The sequence below is a fragment of the Rattus norvegicus genome, chromosome 4 (genome assembly GCF_021556685.1).
Source record: "Rattus norvegicus strain SHRSP/BbbUtx chromosome 4, alternate assembly SHRSP_T2T, whole genome shotgun sequence".
Taxonomy (NCBI): Eukaryota; Metazoa; Chordata; class Mammalia; order Rodentia; family Muridae; genus Rattus; species Rattus norvegicus.
In genome coordinates this window covers 121140076-121159263 of record NC_141537.1, presented here as the reverse complement: position 1 = coordinate 121159263, position 19188 = coordinate 121140076, and the positions used below count along the sequence as shown (strand labels likewise).

General features: G+C 46.8%; 1 protein-coding gene across 7 annotated transcripts in view; it reads left to right on the top strand.

Moving 5' to 3' along the window:
- Nucleotides 1-13815, top strand: part of Arhgap25 (Rho GTPase activating protein 25) — a 79920-nt gene extending 66105 nt beyond the window's left edge. For 5 of the 7 annotated variants that reach the window (XM_087658800.1, XM_087658798.1, XM_087658799.1 and 2 more), the window contains 6 exons: nucleotides 2717-2849; nucleotides 4869-4942; nucleotides 6322-6443; nucleotides 7216-7412; nucleotides 9406-9938; nucleotides 12510-13248. In XM_087658800.1, coding sequence (XP_087514926.1) covers nucleotides 2717-2849; nucleotides 4869-4942; nucleotides 6322-6443; nucleotides 7216-7412; nucleotides 9406-9938; nucleotides 12510-12723 — 1273 coding nt within the window. In that variant the 3' untranslated portion in view covers nucleotides 12724-13248. 7 annotated transcript variants of the gene reach the window in all.
- Nucleotides 13816-19188: the final 5373 nt, after the last annotated feature.

Genomic DNA, 19188 nt, shown 5'->3' with positions numbered 1-19188 from the left:
GACATGGTTTGGGGGAACTCAAGAAGTCCCCAGGAAAAAGGACATTGATGATGAGATCCAGTAAATCAGAGTGAGCAGTCAGCCAACTAAGCTGGCACGGCCAGCATCATCCTTGTCAATATTAATTGGGCTTTCTAATAACATAATATGATATAATATAATATAATATAATATAATATAATATAATATAATGTAATATAATCTTCAGATTTCCCCTGTTGTGTCTGTGGCTATAATTCCTTTCTTTCCTTTCCTTTCCTTCCTTCCTTCTTTCTTTATTGATTTTTTTGAGACAGGATTTCTCTGTGTAGCCCTGGCTGTTCTGGAACTCACTCTGTAGCTGGCCTCGAACTCAGATCCACCCCTGCCCTCTGGCTTCCCCAGTGCTGGGATTAAAGGTGTGTGCCACAGCCACCACCTCTCTTTCTATTTCTTTTCTCTTTTTTTTTTTTTTTGGTTCTTTTTTTCGGAGCTGGGGACCGAACCCAGGGCCTTGCGCTTCCTAGGTAAGCGCTCTACCACTGAGCTAAATCCCCAGCCCCTCTCTTTCTATTTCTAATGCTGGGTATCTTTGTCATCTTCAGTCTCTTGTGACAAAACGTCTTTTAAAGCAGAGGCTTTTCTCTCTCTCTCTCTCTCTCTCTCTCTCTCTCTCTCTCTCTCTCTCTCTCTCTCTCTTAAAGCTTTTTTTCTCTTTTTTTTCCCCTGGAGCTGGGAACTGAACCCAGGGCCTTGCACTTGCTAGGTAAATGCTCTACCACTGAGCTAAATCCCCAAACCCCTCCCCCCAGGCTTCTCTTTAAGAGTCTCCTTTTCCTCCTCCTCTCTGATGCCATGCTTCTTGCTGAAGTTTTTCTTCTCTACTTGTCCTACAGGTGACTTCTGTATATCGGGGCCATGCTGGTGTGGACAGGATGGAAGGACAGGGCTTGGGAATGGTAGTGGCTTTCAGATCCGCAGTGGAAAGGGGACCATGAGGGGTTCATCTGAGATGAAGGATCAGGATACAGGAGCCTCATTGCAGATGGGGTAGAGCGGAGGCCACAAACAAGCCTGAGTCCCTAGAGAGGGCAAAGACACCGGATAGACTGTGCCAGGGGACATCTCCGAGAATCCTTGCCCCGAGAGTGCCAGGTCACGAGTCCTCTGTCACCCACTCAGGTGCTTTCAGAAAAGGTTTCCCCAGCTGGGTTTTTCTCAGGGATATTTTTAGACAGTGACTCAATAGGGTAGGATATTTTTGAATATCCATGTTAAGGAAACATTCCCCGCCCCAAACTTCCTGCCTTGGAGTGCAGATAGTTTTCTCTGAAATTCTGTGTTCCTTTTCAGAGGTAGCACTTCACAGGCTGCAGAGGCAGGGATGGGGTGGGAGGAATGGATTAGGGGAGATGGAAATGGGGTGCAGTGGGGTTGGGGTGGTGCAGGAGTCATAGTCAAAGTTCTTGGCAACCAAGAACAGAAACAAAAACAATACATGCATGCGCGCGCGCGCACACACACACACACACACAGGCATGTAAGCACATGCACACACTCCCATTCAAGTCCTGGTGTTCTTGTTTGTACTGCCTCAAATGCTTTAAGTGACGGACCACAAGAGTACTCCCCATGAAGCTTAGGAGAAGAGCAGCCTATCCCACTGGGTCTATGAACATCATACAGTGACTAAACTGCCTAATGCCACACTTCTCAGAATGCACCCCCTTATTAAGTAACACATTGATGTTTACCGTGTTTAGTTTCTCTAGTAGCAGAATAAATGCAGTCCCTCTGCCATGCAGAGGCCAGCCAGCTTTGCAGGCTGGGTCATGGGTGCATACGTAGACTCTTCAGGTTAAGTGGCGTTGTCACTGTTACTGTTCTCTCACACTAATGAAGCAATGGCGGTATGGAAGTGAACGAACAGGGCTGCATTCCTCCAAAACTTATTTTATTGATACTGTAGCCTTGTGCAAGTACGTATAATTTCACATGTCATGGGATAGATTTTGATTTCCCCCCAAGCACTTAAAAATGTAGTAATAATTTCTAGCGAGCAGCCTATACAAAAATGTAGGTTCTAGGCCAGATCTGCCTCCTAGGTTGAGGCGACACTTGCTATAAATATCAGAAGCTGAACCACAGAAGCTTGCCCACACTCAGCTGAATACCTTCAGGCTGTTAGGGCTGATGCACCATTCCTCTCTCCAGGAAACATGCCTGCGCTTTTCAGATCTCGCCCCACGTCCAACATCTGACTTGACTTCATCTGGAGTCACTTGTGTCTCCCAAGCTGTCCCTTGCTACACTCTGACCTCCTGAGTTTGTCCTGGGCTTCTTCTCACATCCCAGCACCCACCGCAGTGTTTGGTAACATGTATATTCTCAGGGCTGTGGCTTGATAGATCTAGGTACACCCCTCTGGTTTACTACTGAAATCATAGAAAGACATCGCTAACCATAAGGTATTAAGTGGTCTGAAGAAAGCAGAAAAGATCAAAATAGTTAAAGAGAATATAATGAAAGGGGAGCCTTAATGCTACCTTTGAGGCATCTGTGTGGAAGCAGAGAGAAGTGAATTGGAGTTGTTCTTGGAAGCTGGTGTCTGGGGCTGGTTCAACTTTACATGACTGGTCCTTTGTAACCTGCCCCTCTCTGGTTCATGCTCTGACCCAGTGGTCCCTCAGGGTAGGTGGGAGGTCCTGTGCTCTAAGTACAGCTTATTTTCTTTCAGGGACACAGATGTGCACACGGTGGCCTCTCTATTAAAGCTCTACCTCCGAGACCTGCCAGAGCCTGTGGTTCCTTGGAGCCAGTATGAGGGGTTCCTGCTCTGTGGACAGCTCACCAACGCAGATGAGGCCAAGGTGGGTGGCTCCCTAGCTGACTGCCTTACTTAGAAGAAAGCAAAAAGCTATTGATTTTCTAAAAGGGGTTTTAGTAGGTGAGAGAGGGGGCCACACCCCTTGGTAGGATATTTTGTCAGATTGATACTACAGCAGTGGTGGCAGGCTGGTGGGGCCATTTTCTCTGGTAAACACTACAAAGGCCTTGGGTATGACTACCATTCTTCCATTGGGTAAATTATGCAGTGTATTAGTTACTACCTCATTGCCATGGCAGAATGCCAGACGGAAGCGAGGTAAGGACGGCTCAGCTTCAGGGTACAGTTTGTGGTGGTGGAAAAGGCAGGGGCACAGGTCATGCCGCATCTGCATTCAGGAAGCAGAGGGAGATGAAGGCCTGTGCTTAGCTTGCTTTCCTCCTCTTACCAAAGTCCCTTATTGTGGGCTATTCCTAGGAGCTCGCTGTCAGGATGGGTCTTCCCGCCGCATCAGCCCTCTCCCGAAACACTCTGGTAGATGTATCTGTTGGTCATTCTAAACCCGGTCAGGTTGCTACCTAAGAGTAGCCACTTGTGCATATTCTGTGAGGCTCAGTGTATTTGCTTAAACCAAGAGGATTCCATAGTGAGGCACTCTTATCACTTGTCTGTGTGCTGACCTCTGGCCACAAGTGATAGCATGTGCACAAAATATGATTAATACACCAGAAGAGCCAAAATCTTGATTTTATTTACATTTAAATCGTTCCATGTGGCAATTAGCTACCATGCGGAGCAGCACAAATTTCCACCATTGTCACCATTGTCTGTCATTACAGGGCACATGAAACTAATTTGTTTTTTTTTTTTTCATTTTTTTTCTTTTATAGTTGAGCAGTTTCTCCTCTGTTCTTGGGTGTTTGTGATATAGTCTGAGTCACAGACAGGACACCTGGGCCAGTGAGAAAAATAGTTATTGGAATCTCCTGGGCTGACTGCTGGTGGGAGCCATGGTTTTAAGGATTCTGGCACAAAAGACTATTCTACATTTCAAAGCCAGGACAGGAAGAGAATGGATAGGAAGAGAGCAGCAATGGTTCACCGACAGGTGTAGCTGTTTTCCAAGAGAAAACCAAACCAGGCTGCATAGTCTGATGTGGGTATTTGTACCTGATTTGTGGGTATTGTAGGGTTGACAGAAGATATGAAAATCCTTGGTTTACAGGGGTGTTTCAGATCTCCTTTGTGAATAATAAAGCTTTAAAAATACCTAAAAAGAGTCATACTACATACATGTCATCTCACATGCTGTCAGAGTGTGATCACAGATTCTGCAGGCAGCTGTGGTCCGCAGAGGGACCTGTCCTTCCTGTCCCTGGCACATGGGATCTCTGAATGGCCACATCTGGACTCTACAGCTATTGTACAACGTGAGCTGCCATCCCAGTGCGTGCCTTCCCGCATGGCCGGTCTGGCCTGCTTCCCAGAAGTTCTCAGCAGAATCACTTGCTCACTACTTCTAAGGCAGTTTTGAAATATTAGATTCTGATTTGATTGTTTATTGGATCTTTGCATCTCACTCATTGAGAACATTATCATGAGTGTCAGTTATCAGATAGTCAGAACTTACAGGAGCTCAAGGTCAGGAGGTTAGGAGGTCAGGAGTGGGTGGTCGACAAATAGACTTTCTAAATGCACTATACAAAAAAATATGATAACTGGGAATATATCTCAGCTGGTAGGGTGCTTGCCTAGCGTGCACAGAACCCTGGGTCCGATTCTTGGACCAGGACAGACTTGCGGCATACACTCCAGAAGCGGAGAGGCAGGAGAATCAGAAGTCGAAGTTCACCACTGACTACTTATGGAGTTCAAGACCAGTCTGGGCTTTAACTTTCTGAGAATTCATAGCTACTTCCAAATATTGTAACTCACAAAACCGTGGGAGCAGGAGAGACAACCAAAGTGCTCCTCCTATACAGATGGCGCCAGTTCTGCCTCTACCCCCATTGCTGACTCACAGGCAGTAGGCTCCTTTACCAGTGTCAAAATTCTCTTCCAGGCTCAGCAGGAGCTGGAGAAGCAGCTTTCCATTCTCCCCCGTGACAACTACAACCTCCTGAGCTACATCTGCAGGTGAGGCCCGGCGTGAGCCACAGTGTCTAGCCATATCAGAAAGAAGCCCCAGTTAGAGAGGAAGGTCCCTAAGGCCACAGATTGTGGTCCAGAAATGTGGAAGCTTAACTCTATTTGCATATGATTGACAGAGTGCTTGTCAGGAACCCCTCAGATCCTGCACACAGAATACACGCACTCCTTCCTTCTGACCTGCCCCAGGGCGTGCAAGAACCTGAAATGCCTGTTCTCCCTGAAACTAACACCCGGGGAAACAGTCATTCTAGGCCACCATTTATATTTTCCTGCAGGCCTGAGGACCTACTGTGTGAGGCCCTTGTGGCAACACCTTGCAGGTGGACCAGCTCAGACATCTTCACCCCTTACAAACCTCATTTTGTCTTCCAAAAATACTGCAACGTAATTTCCTAGTTTTAAAGATGATTCTGACTTAACCTGGAAACCACAAAGAGACTAGAACTATTTGTAAATAAGGACCAACACTAGATGCAACCCCTCATCCAGTGATGTCTTCCTTCTCTTGGGTGTTTTATCTTCTGATGAATCTTCTCATACACCAGTGAAACTGCAGGAGAATGGTTTTATACCCATGAAAAGCATGTCCTTTATCATAAAATAAATTATTCCCTAATCTCATAGTTTTCATCATTTGAACATATAATTCTTATTTCTCCTAATTTTTATAAATACAATTCTTATGGAATAAATTTTATAAATAACCTACATTTTATGGTATTTCAGTCTGCCCACTTTTAAATGCTTTTAAGAAATATCCATAATTCCCTTACTGATCTGTTTAGATGTTTTTATTTTTCCAACAAATCTAGGGATTTCAGGCTTCTGATGAGTGAAAGTGTAGTAGAACCCAGAGCTGCTGAGCTCTGGGGTGAGAATAGGAAGTACCATGGATTAACCCTCCGTGTCTAAGACCTCCTCACTGACACAGTTTTTCCTCTCTGGAGACGTGGGTGGGATGGGAACCCAGAAGCAGGGAGTGATAATGGCAAGTCACTGAAGCTGTCACACACCCATCTGAATTCTTGGAGTAACCTCTTCCTCCCAAGCAACCCCTGTTTAAAATTCTCCACCTCAGCCTGCCCCGCCACTCCCACCCAACCCTACCCCATCCCCCACCCCTGGCAGCTGAGCCATCTATGGCTCCTTATCTCTTCTTGGTCTGTTAACTTCCAGGAGTTCACTCCATTCCAGAAACTTTAAGGGGAAAGAGCTAGAATACAACAAATGTACAAATGTACCGCTGAGTCCAGGATCTGTCTGTCTCTCTGTCTCTGTGTCTCTGTGTCTCTCTCTCTTATGCGCATGCGCGCACGCACTCTGCATTCCCATTGTCTTAAGATAGGGTTTCCTGTTGCCCACAGATTTCTGCATGAAATCCAGCTGAACTGTGCCGTCAACAAGATGAGCGTGGACAACTTGGCCACTGTGATCGGTGTGAACCTCATCAGGTCGAAGGTTGAAGACCCCGCTGTGATCATGAGAGGTACAAAGTCTGATCCTTCAGGGGAGCGGCCCGCCGGAAGTGACCGCGAGAACACTGCCCCTAGTGTCTATTTGATGTTCTGCAGCTTACCCAGCGAGCCTGCCCACCTTCCTCTTCCAACTTTATTAACAGCTCCCATGAGGTCGGCGGCTCAATGGTCACAGAGCACAGCAGTCTAACCTCAAACCAATTAACTAGTGTTCCCCAGTCGTTTTATGACTTTAACATACCCTCAGCCAAGAAGGGCAAACAGGGTTTTGTTTTACAAGCTGGTTTCACAAAAAGGTTGCTGTACAACTAGGCTGAAACGCTTTCTAAGGCTTTGTCTTGGCTCAACAAGCAAAGGTCCTGGCCGAGAGGACTTATGCATGCATGTGGAGAGGAAATGTTCCTGACACCATTTGCTTCAGGAGCAAAACAGATCATATTGAGGACCACAGGAGAGGAGAAGAGAAAGATATCTACACCCCCCCACCCCCACCCCCTTTGCCTTATTATTACACCCACTGTCTGCTAATATCTGACGGAGAGAATACAGGTGGGAAGTGTCCTCAGTGGCTCATTGCTCACCCCCCTTATATATCTTTATTTTAGTTCATCCTCCCACTAAAAATATTCTACCCCAAACAATTCAAAGGGGGCCCCATTAGAGCAAACAAAGCCTGTGGTTTTAGGGCCAATGTGAAAATACCCTCTTGGTGGGTGGCAACCCTTGAGGCCTTCCGGGATCCTACTCCATGCACCAGCATGGCAAATCTCTTCTTTCTTTCAGGAACTCCTCAGATCCAAAGAGTGATGACCATGATGATCAGAGACCACGAAGTCCTCTTCCCCAAGTCTAAGGATGCACCACTGTCACCCCCTGCCCAGAAAAACGATGCCAAGAAGGCTCCAGTGCCCCGAAGCTCTGTGGGATGGGACGCCACCGAAGACCCACCACTTTCTAGGACGGACAGCTTCAACAACACAGTAAGATGCCTGCTGCCCCTCAGTCCCTTCCTTTAGTCTGGACATTTGGGGTAGCTGTTTGGGGAGCCATGGATGATGCTGGGGCTGTGTGTAGAGCTGGCAATGACCTGTCAGAGTACCTTGGGAAAGCCTGGGCTAGTGACACGTGTGAGAACTGCCCGCAGGCTGGCTCTTTGGGCCTTTCCTAAAATCATCTCTAAGACAAAAACCCAGGGAAGTTCGACAGAGGAAATAAATGCAGGATTGCATGTGTTTGGGTAAGAGCTGCTGACTGCTCTGAGGGACAGTCTTGCTAATGATGAACATGGTTCCTTTCTCAGAGCAGGGATGTGTCCGTGTAGCCGTCCTCATTCCCTGATAAGCTGCCTCTGCAGTGTCAGCTCCCTGCCTGGACAGAAGGCTTGGAGCTCACGTTCGCAGAGTCACCAGACTCTGCAGTCTCCAGCGGGTAGACTATTAGAGGGCGACAACTCACAAAGGTCAAATTTTTTCATGTATTTATAGGAACAGATGTTTTTTAAGAAGAATTTGTAGACTTTTTTTTTTAAATAGCAGCTTGATTTTTTTTAAAAAAAAAAAATTGGGCCAAGTAATAAAATTCAAATTTCTAGTTGACCAAGAGGGCTACCTATGATGTCGTTAAAGATGCCAGTTGGCGGTGGGCAGTAAATTGTGGTGGTTGTAGTTTTGTTTTAGATGGGTTTTGTTTGGCCACGTGCATCTTACCAGTGCTCTAAACTGAGTTATGATTTAAAATCACCGAAGCGTTGTTAGTGAGTCACCCACAGTCCTTGACAGCCAAGGTGCTGCTCCTTTGACAGTGGCCTGCAGTGACAGGACAACAATCTGTGCTGAGAAAGTAAATGGATCGGCTCTGGAGCCCACACCCCAACCCTGGGGGGCAGTGTGTCACACACATTTACTTTGGTTGAGCATCTGAGGCAAGAGATGTTGCCCAAGGCGTCAGCACTAGCACACTCTAGAGCAGGACTTCATGTCCCGGGTCCTGTCCCCACTGCGTGACCACATGCTCCAACTGAAGCCCAGGGTACCTCAATCCCTGACTTTCCCATCTTATGTGGGAAATGGTTTTGTTTCCTTTCATTTTTTTTCTCTTCTTCTTCTCAATTTGGTTTTATATATAACCACGTGTTTCAAAAGCACCAAATCGTAGAAGGGAATTGGCTGACGAGTGTAAGGCTACTTAGGAGAGGAAGGGTTCATGGCAGCGGGTGGTTGGGAGTTATAGTCTACAGTGGCAGAGAAGCCATGGCAGTGAGGGCTCGAGGTGCTGGGTGCAGCAGAGCAGAGAGATGATTGCTGTTGTCCAGCTTCCACTCTCCTTTCTCTTCAGTCCAGGATTGGTTCCGCCCACACCTCCATTACTCTCACCCTAAGGAGAGTTTCTATAGTGATTCTAGAGTCTGGCAAGTTGAATCTCTCCTTGAAGTGCTTTGCCCATTTCTTCTTGGCCATTGATCTTTTCCTCTCCAATCAATATAAGCTTGGAACAACACGGAGTCCCCAGCAGGAGACATTTACTGCCTGTGAAACATTGTAACGCATTTGCCAGCTTGCTGTTGGCTTCTCACTTAGCCTATGTCGTCTTTGCATGGTTTTGTCCTTCTTAGTTTTGGAGGTCATGAAAATATATTCAGTGGAGTTTACTGAACATCTCTTATGGGTCCTGGACTCTTGAGTCACAACTGATAAAGCCTCCTAAGTTCGTGAAAGGCTTGGGATTTTCACACCAATCATACAGATGATTTTAGTTCGTGCTTCCTTTCTAGATCGTGAATGGCTAGAGTCCCTTAACTGTACTATCCCTAATTTGGCAAATTATCACACAAGAAATTAACTGAGGTGATGTACTGAGGGTGTCACAGGTGTGTGACCCGGAAATATTTCCCTCCCCATCTCAAATCCTTATCTTAGGAGCAAGGCACACAGAAGAAAACAACCTCATTGTAACATCTATGGCTATCTTTTCCAGGCAAGTAGCCCTGATGCCACCAGCCCCACTGGACCACAGCCAGGTGACCAGCATCAGGAAGATAGTGGAAAAGCCCCCAAGGAAAACCCAGGAGACTGGAAGATGCAATCCCGTAAAAGGACTCAAACGCTCCCCAACCGGAAGTGTTTCCTGACATCCGCATTCCAAGGCACCACTAGCAGCAAACTGGAAATCTTTAAAAATGAGTTCTGGTCTCCATCTTCAGAGGCTAAGGCAGGAGAAGGGCACAGGAGAACTATGTCTCAAGACTTGCGCCACCTTTCCAATGACCAGAGGACTTCTACCTATGATAATGTCCCCAACCCACCAGTGTCCCAAGGGAACCCAGCAGGTGAACTCTCTCCCCCTGCCAGTGACTCTAAGAGAGATGCTCCTGTCAGCACAGACTCTGAAATGGAGTCTGGAAGCAAGAACTCTGGCGAGGAAGACCCTGATTCTTTGCAGAGGACGGTCCAGCACCTGCAAAAGGAAATAGAAGCTCAGAAGCAGATGTATGAGGAACAGATTAAAAAGTAAGTCATGTGCAGAGCGCCAAGTGTACTTGACTTCTGTGTTTAGAAGGAAGGACCTTCCAAAAGGTCACAGTATAAAATATTTCAGGGGACAGAGCAATTTATCTGTAGCAGCCAACCCTAATAAAGGACAGAGGGAGAGAGATGAGACAGGTAAGTTAGTGACAAGCCTACACGTCTGATGAGATCCATGGACAAGTAGCTATGAAGCCCACGTGGTCTTAAGGGTGAATATGTGTAACCGAGTTAGGGACTTTCCTTCATGCTCCCTGTATGCTTTCAGGCCTGACCATCTCGTATTGAACAACAGTTGGCCTGCTGGTCTTTGTGTAGGGTTGAGGTCTTGTGGGCTTTCCCCTATTCACGTCGCAATGTTTACATTTGGGCGGCCATGTTGGTGAGGCTTTAGCTTCTGCATGATAGGAAATGGGATCCCAAGGCAAACTCCCTCCTTGTCTGACTCTTAACGATCTTTCTCCTCCTTCCTTCACAATGTTCTCTGAGCCTCAGGTGTGGGAGTGTTTTATAGATTTATCCACTGGGGTTAGGACCCACAACTCTGCATTTTGATTGGTTATGGTTTTCTGTGATGGCTTTTGTTTCAAAGAGGGAAGCTTCCTTGATGAGGGGTGAAGGCTACTCTTACCTGTGGGTTTCAGGAGAAATTAGATTGTTGTTAGGGATTATGCTGGTCTAGTAAAGTAGGCTCTGAGATCCATGACTTCACTAGCCCTCAGCGGTTAGCTAGGCTTCTGTACCGGGCATGGTTTCCCTCTTGTCGGGTGAGTCTTATGGTTAACTAGCCGATGGTTACTGCTTAGGTGTGTGTGACACTATAGCACCTTTAGGGTTGTCATACCATGTTGGTCATTGTGGTGGTCCCCTCCCCATTTTTCTTCCCTCGCAAATTCTTTCTCAGAGAGGTAACCTTGTCCAACTTGACACACAGGAAACTTGTCATAATGAGAATAATAGGCTTTCATATTTATGGATACTTTTATTAAGATTTAGGTACCAGAAAGAAAGACTATTGTGAGTCTCTATCTGTTGTTTCATAAAGGAGGATGATGGCTCTTGAGCAAAACATGTTCTTTGTCTGATAACCTGAAATCAACCATTTGTGGAGTTATATGACATCTGTGACACCTTATCAGGTAGCAAATCAGTCTCAGAGAAGGCTCTCAGTGTGCCCTAGCCTGAATGCCAGTGAGGAGCAAGAGAAGGACTGCCATGGAGATGTCTGCTATTCCCGAATACATCAATCAGGGTCTCTGAGTCGCCCATTAGCCCATCCATGGCAGAGGAAGGACAATTAGCAGATTGGCAATGCCTTCTAATTCAATCCACATAGGAAGCACCCCATTTATCAGAAGAATCAGGGGCTCCAGAAGTATCAACACATTCTTGAAGGCCACACATCTGATTAGTGCAAGGCTGGGTTTTGAACCTTGAACCCAGGTCAGCCCAGCTCTCAAGTCCATGTAGATTCTATTCTGCACTGCATTCCAACACAGCATCCCACTTTCCCCAAGCCAGGAGGGAGTTAAAAGCCGGAGAAAAGATTGAATCTATAAAGTGAGGCTCTGGAGGAATGAGGAAAAGTACCATAGGAAAAGCAAGACAGACAGGGGCAGGCACAGCTCTGATGGTCCACAGAGAGCCAGCCCTTGAACACAGAACCTGAGGCTATGTTCCCAGATGAGAACTCATGTCTGCAGATGATCATGGGCAGGCTGCTTGGGGAGGAGGTGGACTAGTAGTCACAGAATGAGCTTGGGGAGGAGGACAGCACCCAGAGGATGAAGTTCTGAAGCAAATTTCCAATCACACAAATTGAATTTCACCCACAGATCAGAAATTTCCTCTCTAGGCTTGAATAATAGACTGTGTTCATCCACTTCTAAGGTTTAGTTCCACACAGCTTGGGAGAGCACCTGGGACTGTATTGGATTTTAGCCAGTAGCAATGAATGTCATGAAAATTCAGGAAACTTATAGTTCACCTACCCCCAAGCAGGATTTAGAATTATAGTGGAATCCCTGGTCTCCAAAGTATGTTTCCCTTCACTTTTCCAAATCCTGGCCCCAGGAGGGTCTTGGCTAGGAAGGGCTTTGGTCCAGGATGCCTAGCCACTGGAGTAGAGTAGAGAGGCACGTGTGCAGAGATGTCGAGGGTCTAGAATGTGGAGAATCCATAACTTAGTAGCTGAACTAGGCAGAACACAAGGTGCTATACAGTGGAAACACAGATCCATTACAGATGACTCCTTCTTTCAAATATTTTGTCTGTTTAAAGATATGATACAATACATAAACTGACATGAAACACGGTAACCCAGGAGGTGTCACCAGGGTTAACACCTTAACAGCGGGGCTCTGGGTGCTTTGGGGATTGGAGTTTTCTGTGACGTCTTCTCTTGGAAGGAAGAACATACACAAGAGGCAATGGCTGGACTGACATCATGTGTCTCAGAAGGGCAAAGGGACAAGAGGTCGTGAACGTGGGTGGAAGGCTGTGGAGGAAGGGTTTAGAGTTAATACTCTGCTGTTCCCTCGGTTTCCCTCCTTGCAGCCTGGAGAAGGAAAATTACGATGTCTGGGCTAAGGTGGTGAGGCTCAATGAAGAACTGGAGAGGGAGAGGAAGAAATTCGCAGCCCTGGAAATCAGCCTTCGAAATGTGGAGCGCTCCCGAGAGGACGTTGAGAAGAGGAACAGAGTCTTGGAAGAAGAAGTCAAGGAGTTTGTGAAATCAATGGAGAAGTCCAAGACGAAGACCGATGCTTAAGGGTTTGAGTCATGTGATAGGGACAGTCAACTCCACCCCATTTCTTCATGTTCCTAATGAGCAGGAAGCAGGATCACCTCCTAGGATGGACATGGTATCTGGGGGGTGTGCCACAATCCTGAGCAAGTAAATGGAAGATGAGAGAGCCGGAACTCGCCAGGACACCTGTGACCATGTGCTGTGCTCAAAGGGTTGTGTTATTCCACTGTGGGAAGAGTGAACTGTAGTCTTCCAGTGCACGACCAGCTCCAAAGGAGACATTTAAGGTGTGTGACATCTCAGGACCCCAGGCCAGAGCTAGGCAAAGGCCTCAGTTTTTCGTTTTCTATGTGGCTGACTTGTGTGGTCAGATGGCTCTGGTCAGCTCTGGAACATGGACAGAAAATGATACTTAGCTCTCCAGTGCTAACCAAGTGAGGGCTGCTTGGAGAGGCTGGACTGTTGGGACCAGAATCAAATAATATTTATGAAAGCAAAATTGGTGGGAAAAGTATATATTCAAATAAAGAAAACAGAAAACAAGAATTGAGCGAGGATGTTGACAGTCTATGAAACACTTTGATTAGAATTAGTAAAAGGGGGTTGGAGAGTTGGCTCGGTGACTAAGAGCACTGACTGCCCTTTCAGAGGACCCAGCATCCACACTGTGGCTTAGAACCACAGTAGCTACAGTTCCAGGAGATCTGACACCCTCTGGGAGCATCATATATACATATGGTGTGCAAAGAGATATGCAAGCCAACACCTATACACATCAAATAAATAAACACATACATAAAAACAGTAAGAGGCATCTCTCGCCTGAAGCAGGTGGATCTTTTCTCATGGTCCATGGCTGTGTGACTAGGGCTGGGTTCCATCCTGAGTTACCCTCCAGTGGATCAAACTTGTCTGGAAGGCCTAAGAGCAAAGGTTTCCAACTAGGGGTGACTTTAGGAGTGTGGATTTGTACAGTGCAGAGTCAGGATAACTGGTTCTTATCATCATTGCTTTTGCTGTTACTTCACCAAAATGAAAATGAATTTATTTATTCTTTAGAGAGGGATCAGGCACTATTATCTGTTTTCTCAATTATACCTAATGTCACCTGCCTTGGCCATGGTTTATTGTTCAAAGTGGAAAAAGTACAGATAGGAGGCCCCAATGCCCTGAAGATGATTCTGATGGAGGAAGATTGTGTAGCGCATCACCACAGCACACAGCATCACCACAGCACACAGCATCACCACAGCACACAGCATCACCACAGCACAGCACAGCACAGCACAGCACAGCACAGCACAGCACAGCACAGAGCGTCATGTTTGGTACCTGCTTACAGAAGACAGAGGGGAGGGGCACTATTAAGAGGAACAGTGAATAAAAGCACCAGCTCACAAACCCGATCTGACTCACAAGAAATCCCTGGGACCCAAGTGCTGGAGGAGAAACCCAATTTCCCCCAACAAAGTTGTCCTTTGGCCTCCACACATGCCTGTGTAAATATGAATATATATATATATATATATATATATATATATATATATATATATATATATATACATGAGAGAGAGAGAGAGATCAGGTTTCCCAGGAACTGCTCTTCTGTAAACTGTAGTCACACCTTGGCACCATGCACAGGCCATCCGATTTGAATGGATGAGGGCCTGAAGCAGCTTCTGCTGGCACATGTCCTCCCTCACTGGCGGAGCAGTGTTGCGACTCCACATGGGATATTTTTCCTAAAACACAACGAAGGGTCCCTGGAGTCTCTTTCAAGGTCTGAAATATGGGAGTGTGAATTTGGCAGAGCCGGGCTGAGCAAAAGTGCTGTGTCTGAAACCCTTCCTGCTTCTGACTTAGCAGTGCCTCTCCCCCTTTTCTCACTGGTGCTGAGACAGCGGAGCAGCAACTCCACCTTTGGAAAAACTGGGCACGCAAGAGAGGGATCGGGACTCACATAAGGTTCTCTGTCAGGTCTGGGAGTCCCTGCCTACAGTAGAGGATTGTGGGAAATAGACTCTTTTCCAGCTACACCCCCACTTTCCCCTGTTCCCTCTTGTGTCAGCCTTGCCCTGCCCTCTGCCCACCACACTTCCTGTCCTGCCCAGTATTGGGCACGTATTGGTGCATATTTGTCCTAAGTGGAAGGCAAATGTTGTGATGTAGTGCTGTGTGTGTGTGTGTGTGTGTGTGTGTGTGTGTGTGTGTGTGCAAGGCTTTGTCTCTAACAATCTCTTTCTGGTGGAGATTTGGGCAGGCTGGGGACCTAGGGAGAGCAAGTGTGGCATTCCCAGTACAGAGCCTGCAACACTGGGATATAAGAAACGAACTCACTTGGTTGTCTGATGAACTTCCTTCAGCTCCGCTCAGGGAAATAAGACTCAGGAGACAGCTAGAGACTGGTAAGGAAGGAGACAAAGAGCTTCGGCAACTGCTGGCCGGGCTCCACAGGTTTCCAGGAAGATGCATGAGTACGCACACTGGGTAAACGTCTGAGCTCCACCACTTCCTGTGCAGATACCAGTGTAGCTAAAGTGGGTGGCTTTTAAAGGCATCATAAAAGGAGGAGGGGTTTCCCAGGATGGAGTGCTAGCTGTGCCAATCCCAGCTGGCATCTACCTGCAGCAGTAGACAGGGAAACTGAGGAACATGAACTGACTGACCAGTGTTTCCAAAGGGGAGGTGGGGAACCTACAACCCTCAGAGATTCTTAGCATCTTGCGAGGAGTCTTTCCTTCTAAACCTCAGTTGTGGACTGAAACCCACTGACGGGAGCTGCCGAGTCACAGTTCAAGTGTCTCAGCTGGTCTTCAGTGTGAACTGGAACTCCAAAGAAGAAGGCTCTAATGCCAGTGAAGGAATCCCAGGCATCCTACTAGCAAGGAGAGGGCAAGCCGGCAGAGAGCAAAAGCTTCCTTCTTCTGCGTCCTTAGATAGGCCTCCAGCAGAAGGCATGGCCCAGATTAGAGATGGTCTTTCCACCTCAAAAGGTCTGGATTGAATACGTGTCTTTCCATCTCAAGATTTGGGTTAAAGATGTGTCTTTCATTTCAAGATCTGTATTAAAGGTTTGTCTTCCCACCGCATAGATTAGAAGTAGATCTTCCTACTTCAAATGAAGCAAAGTCCCTTCATAGGTTTTTGGGTTTTAGTTAACTCCAGTTGTAGTCAAGTTGACAACCAAGTACACTTGTACACTTGACAGCCAGTACACTTTCCCGTAATTCAGGCTGTGAGGTGGGGAGAGCCACCCTAAGTGTAGGAGGTACCATTTCGTTGGCCGGAGGTCTGAACTGAATACAAAGGAGAAATGACCAATATTTATGAGCTGTTTTATGAGCCATCTCCCTACGGCTGACTAAGGTAAGAACTACCACGGCCACTAGAGGGAACACTTGGCCCATACTACACACTCCGGCCACGGCCCGGAATCCAGAGCCAGGGTATCAGGCAAGCTTAGAACAGAGGCCAAGAGACAAGAGGCTACTCCCATGTAGTGTGAGCTCTCCTGTGCAGTGTGAACTCCTCCATGCAGTGTGAGCTCTGGGAGTCCTATAACATGACAGCTCGTTTGGCATAAGGCATGTGGAGTCACTGCTCAACCTTCCTTCTGTAAACTCCTAGGTTTGAAGAACAGAGATGCAGATGTGTTTATTAGTAACATTATCTTGCTAATATTGGCCTCATTACTCGCCTATGAGACCCAGACAGTGTCTGTGTCACTGCATTAAACCTGGTACTTTGGAGAGATCTAGGTATGTGGAAGTTAATGATACTGGGGATTCCAGAACTGTATCAAGAGCAAACCTAGAGGAGCCCAGTGCTATTTTGCATTACATTTTAAAATGTACTTTATTATTTTTATTATGTGCTCATGTACATGTGTGTGAACGTGTCCTTACGTGCTACCGAGGACATGCAAAGGTCAAAAGGCAGCTTTTAGTTGTCTGCTCTCTCCTTTCGTGGTGGGATCAGAGGAGCAAATTTAGATCATCACGCAGACATGGGAAGGAAGCACCTCTATCCACTGAGCCATCTCACCAGCTCTCACTTCTGAGAGGAATTCAGTGACCCTTGACACCCACGGAAGGCAGGGAGGTAGTCTGCTGGCTGTGTGTTCTTGTAGCTTTGGTTGCCTTCCTTCCAGCAGAGCAAGCACTCACATACACAAAGCACATGGACAGAGAACAAGAACGGCAATGCTAAGTTCCAGGTCTGAGAAATCACACAGAACACAGCAAGAGCTCCCAGAATGGTGGTTATTTACAGATGAGAATCTAGGGCCATCGCTTTTCCTTCCATTTACATGTATTTATTCAGACAGCTACTAAGTCACTGAGGCCTAAGTTATTAAAGCATAGATAGCATAGATGCTTCCAGAGAGAGAGAGAGAGAGAGAGAGAGAGAGAGAGAGAGAGAGAGAGAGAGAGAGATATCTGTCTGTAGAGGTCCATGGTAGATACATGGAAAGGATCCCCTGGTGCTGATGAGGGGGCTTCTGGGAGATGATGGCCTGGAGAGTTATTACCGTGGGTAAAAAGCAATGTGGAGAAGAAAGAGTTGGAGTCGGGCCAAGGATTCTGGAGGATAAATGAATACTCTGGAAGGGACATCTGTCAAACAGAAGTTCCTGGTCTTTATTGCTTAATTTATCATGCCACAGGCCAGGTTGCTCACCACCAATAGCCTGTGTAGCATTGGAGACGTTGTGAAGAAACAGAGCTATATATGTAAGGCAGAAATTCCAGGCTTGTCTCCATGTTAGGGGTATCCCCCAAAAAGAACTCTTTTAAAACACAGCATCTCACATATCCAAGACTGACCTTGTGCTCACCAGGTAACTGAAGATGGCCTTGAACTCCTGATCCTGCCTCCGCCTCCAGAGTCCTGGGATTACACGTGTACACCACTTTGTTTTATGTGGTGCTGGGGACTGGATTCAGGAGTTCCTGTGTGCCGGGTCAGTTCTCTACCAACTCAGCCACACCCCCAGCCTTTTGTATCTTGAGTCTTCTACATTTTCCCTCATGGATACCGAAATCTTTTCTCAGTATCCTTCTCGAGATCGGTAGGTTTGTGTGTTTAATCTTGGCTCCTTTGCCTTGCCATGGGGATGAACTAAATTGAGCTCGCTTAGCAAAGAGGCAGGAACAAACAGAGAATCTACATTGCCCACTTCATAAGGCTGTCATGAGGATTAAGCAAGGTGTCACCCTTGGAACTCTGCCTGGCACTTACTAAGAGCTTTAGTAAGTGTTAGATACTATTTTTTATTTTTATCTTAATCATTTTTATTCTGTCTCATCACCCTTTGCTGTGACAGCCAGGCGTACTGAGTAACCCTTTGCGTTCTCTCTGGGGCGGGCTTGCTATACACACTATACAACGCAGAAGAGGGGACCTTATTTTCCACAGAACCTGCAGGGGCAGATGAGTGCTGCAAATGGACAAGTGTCTCAGGGCATGAGAGCATAATGGATTTACAATAGCCTTAACACATATAATGGATTTACAATACCCTTGACTGAAATGGGCCTCACCGACAGCTGGTGATGCCCTGGAGGGATTGTGGACTACGAGGGTCTGCTTGGGTCACTCGCTTACTCCATGGTAGTTAGGGAGAAGTAAAGAAGGCAGGAAGCAATGAGGATTCTGCCAAAGAGTACCACAGGCTATGGGACAAGCATTTACAACATGAGCCTCGAAGGACATTTCCGATTCCCACACTGACAGTGTGTTCATCAGTCTTGGTCAACAGAATCGCCATTCGGAACCAGCAGGAATCCCCCACACCTTCCTTCCCAGGAGAACTGCTTCTTCATGAAGCCGGTCGGTTTTGTTACTAGATGAATTTCTTGAACTCATTCTTTCCTGACTTCAGGCACCTGTACTACCTCACACTAGATCTTTATCTCATTTTTACCTCCTTTCTTCCTCCGACCTTCCTTCTCTCTCACCAGGGGAATCTGGAAGTTCCGGGAAAGAGACGGTCAAAGAGTCTGAACCACAACAGGCAGCCTCTGGGTCTGAAGTCACTGACCCACAGCTGTCTGGCTCTGGAATTCATGCGGGCAGCAGGAAACGCTGCCAAGTATGTGCTATGAAGAGAGGGGCTGCTTCTCTGACAGGCTGAATGACTTGTATAATGAGACCAGGTTTGGGGGCATCTCCAGCCATTCTAACTCAGGGAATTCAGGTCTACTCTAGGCAAACAGTGTTTTTAAGAACTTGGCAGAGCAATAAGAACACCAGGCAGTAAAAGAAACCATGTATTTGGGAAGACACATATCAATCTAGAGTGTAATGTGTTACACTGGGCAGGCACAGAGGCCCATGTGCCTAAGAATTGACCTGGTCCCAGGGTTCAGAGACTCTGTGCATGTGGAGACAGGAAAGATTGTACAGGTATGGAATTCCTACCGTAGGGAAGGAAAAGAATCATTCCTCCAAGAGAGGACCAGGGGATTCAACTTCCTCCCTCAC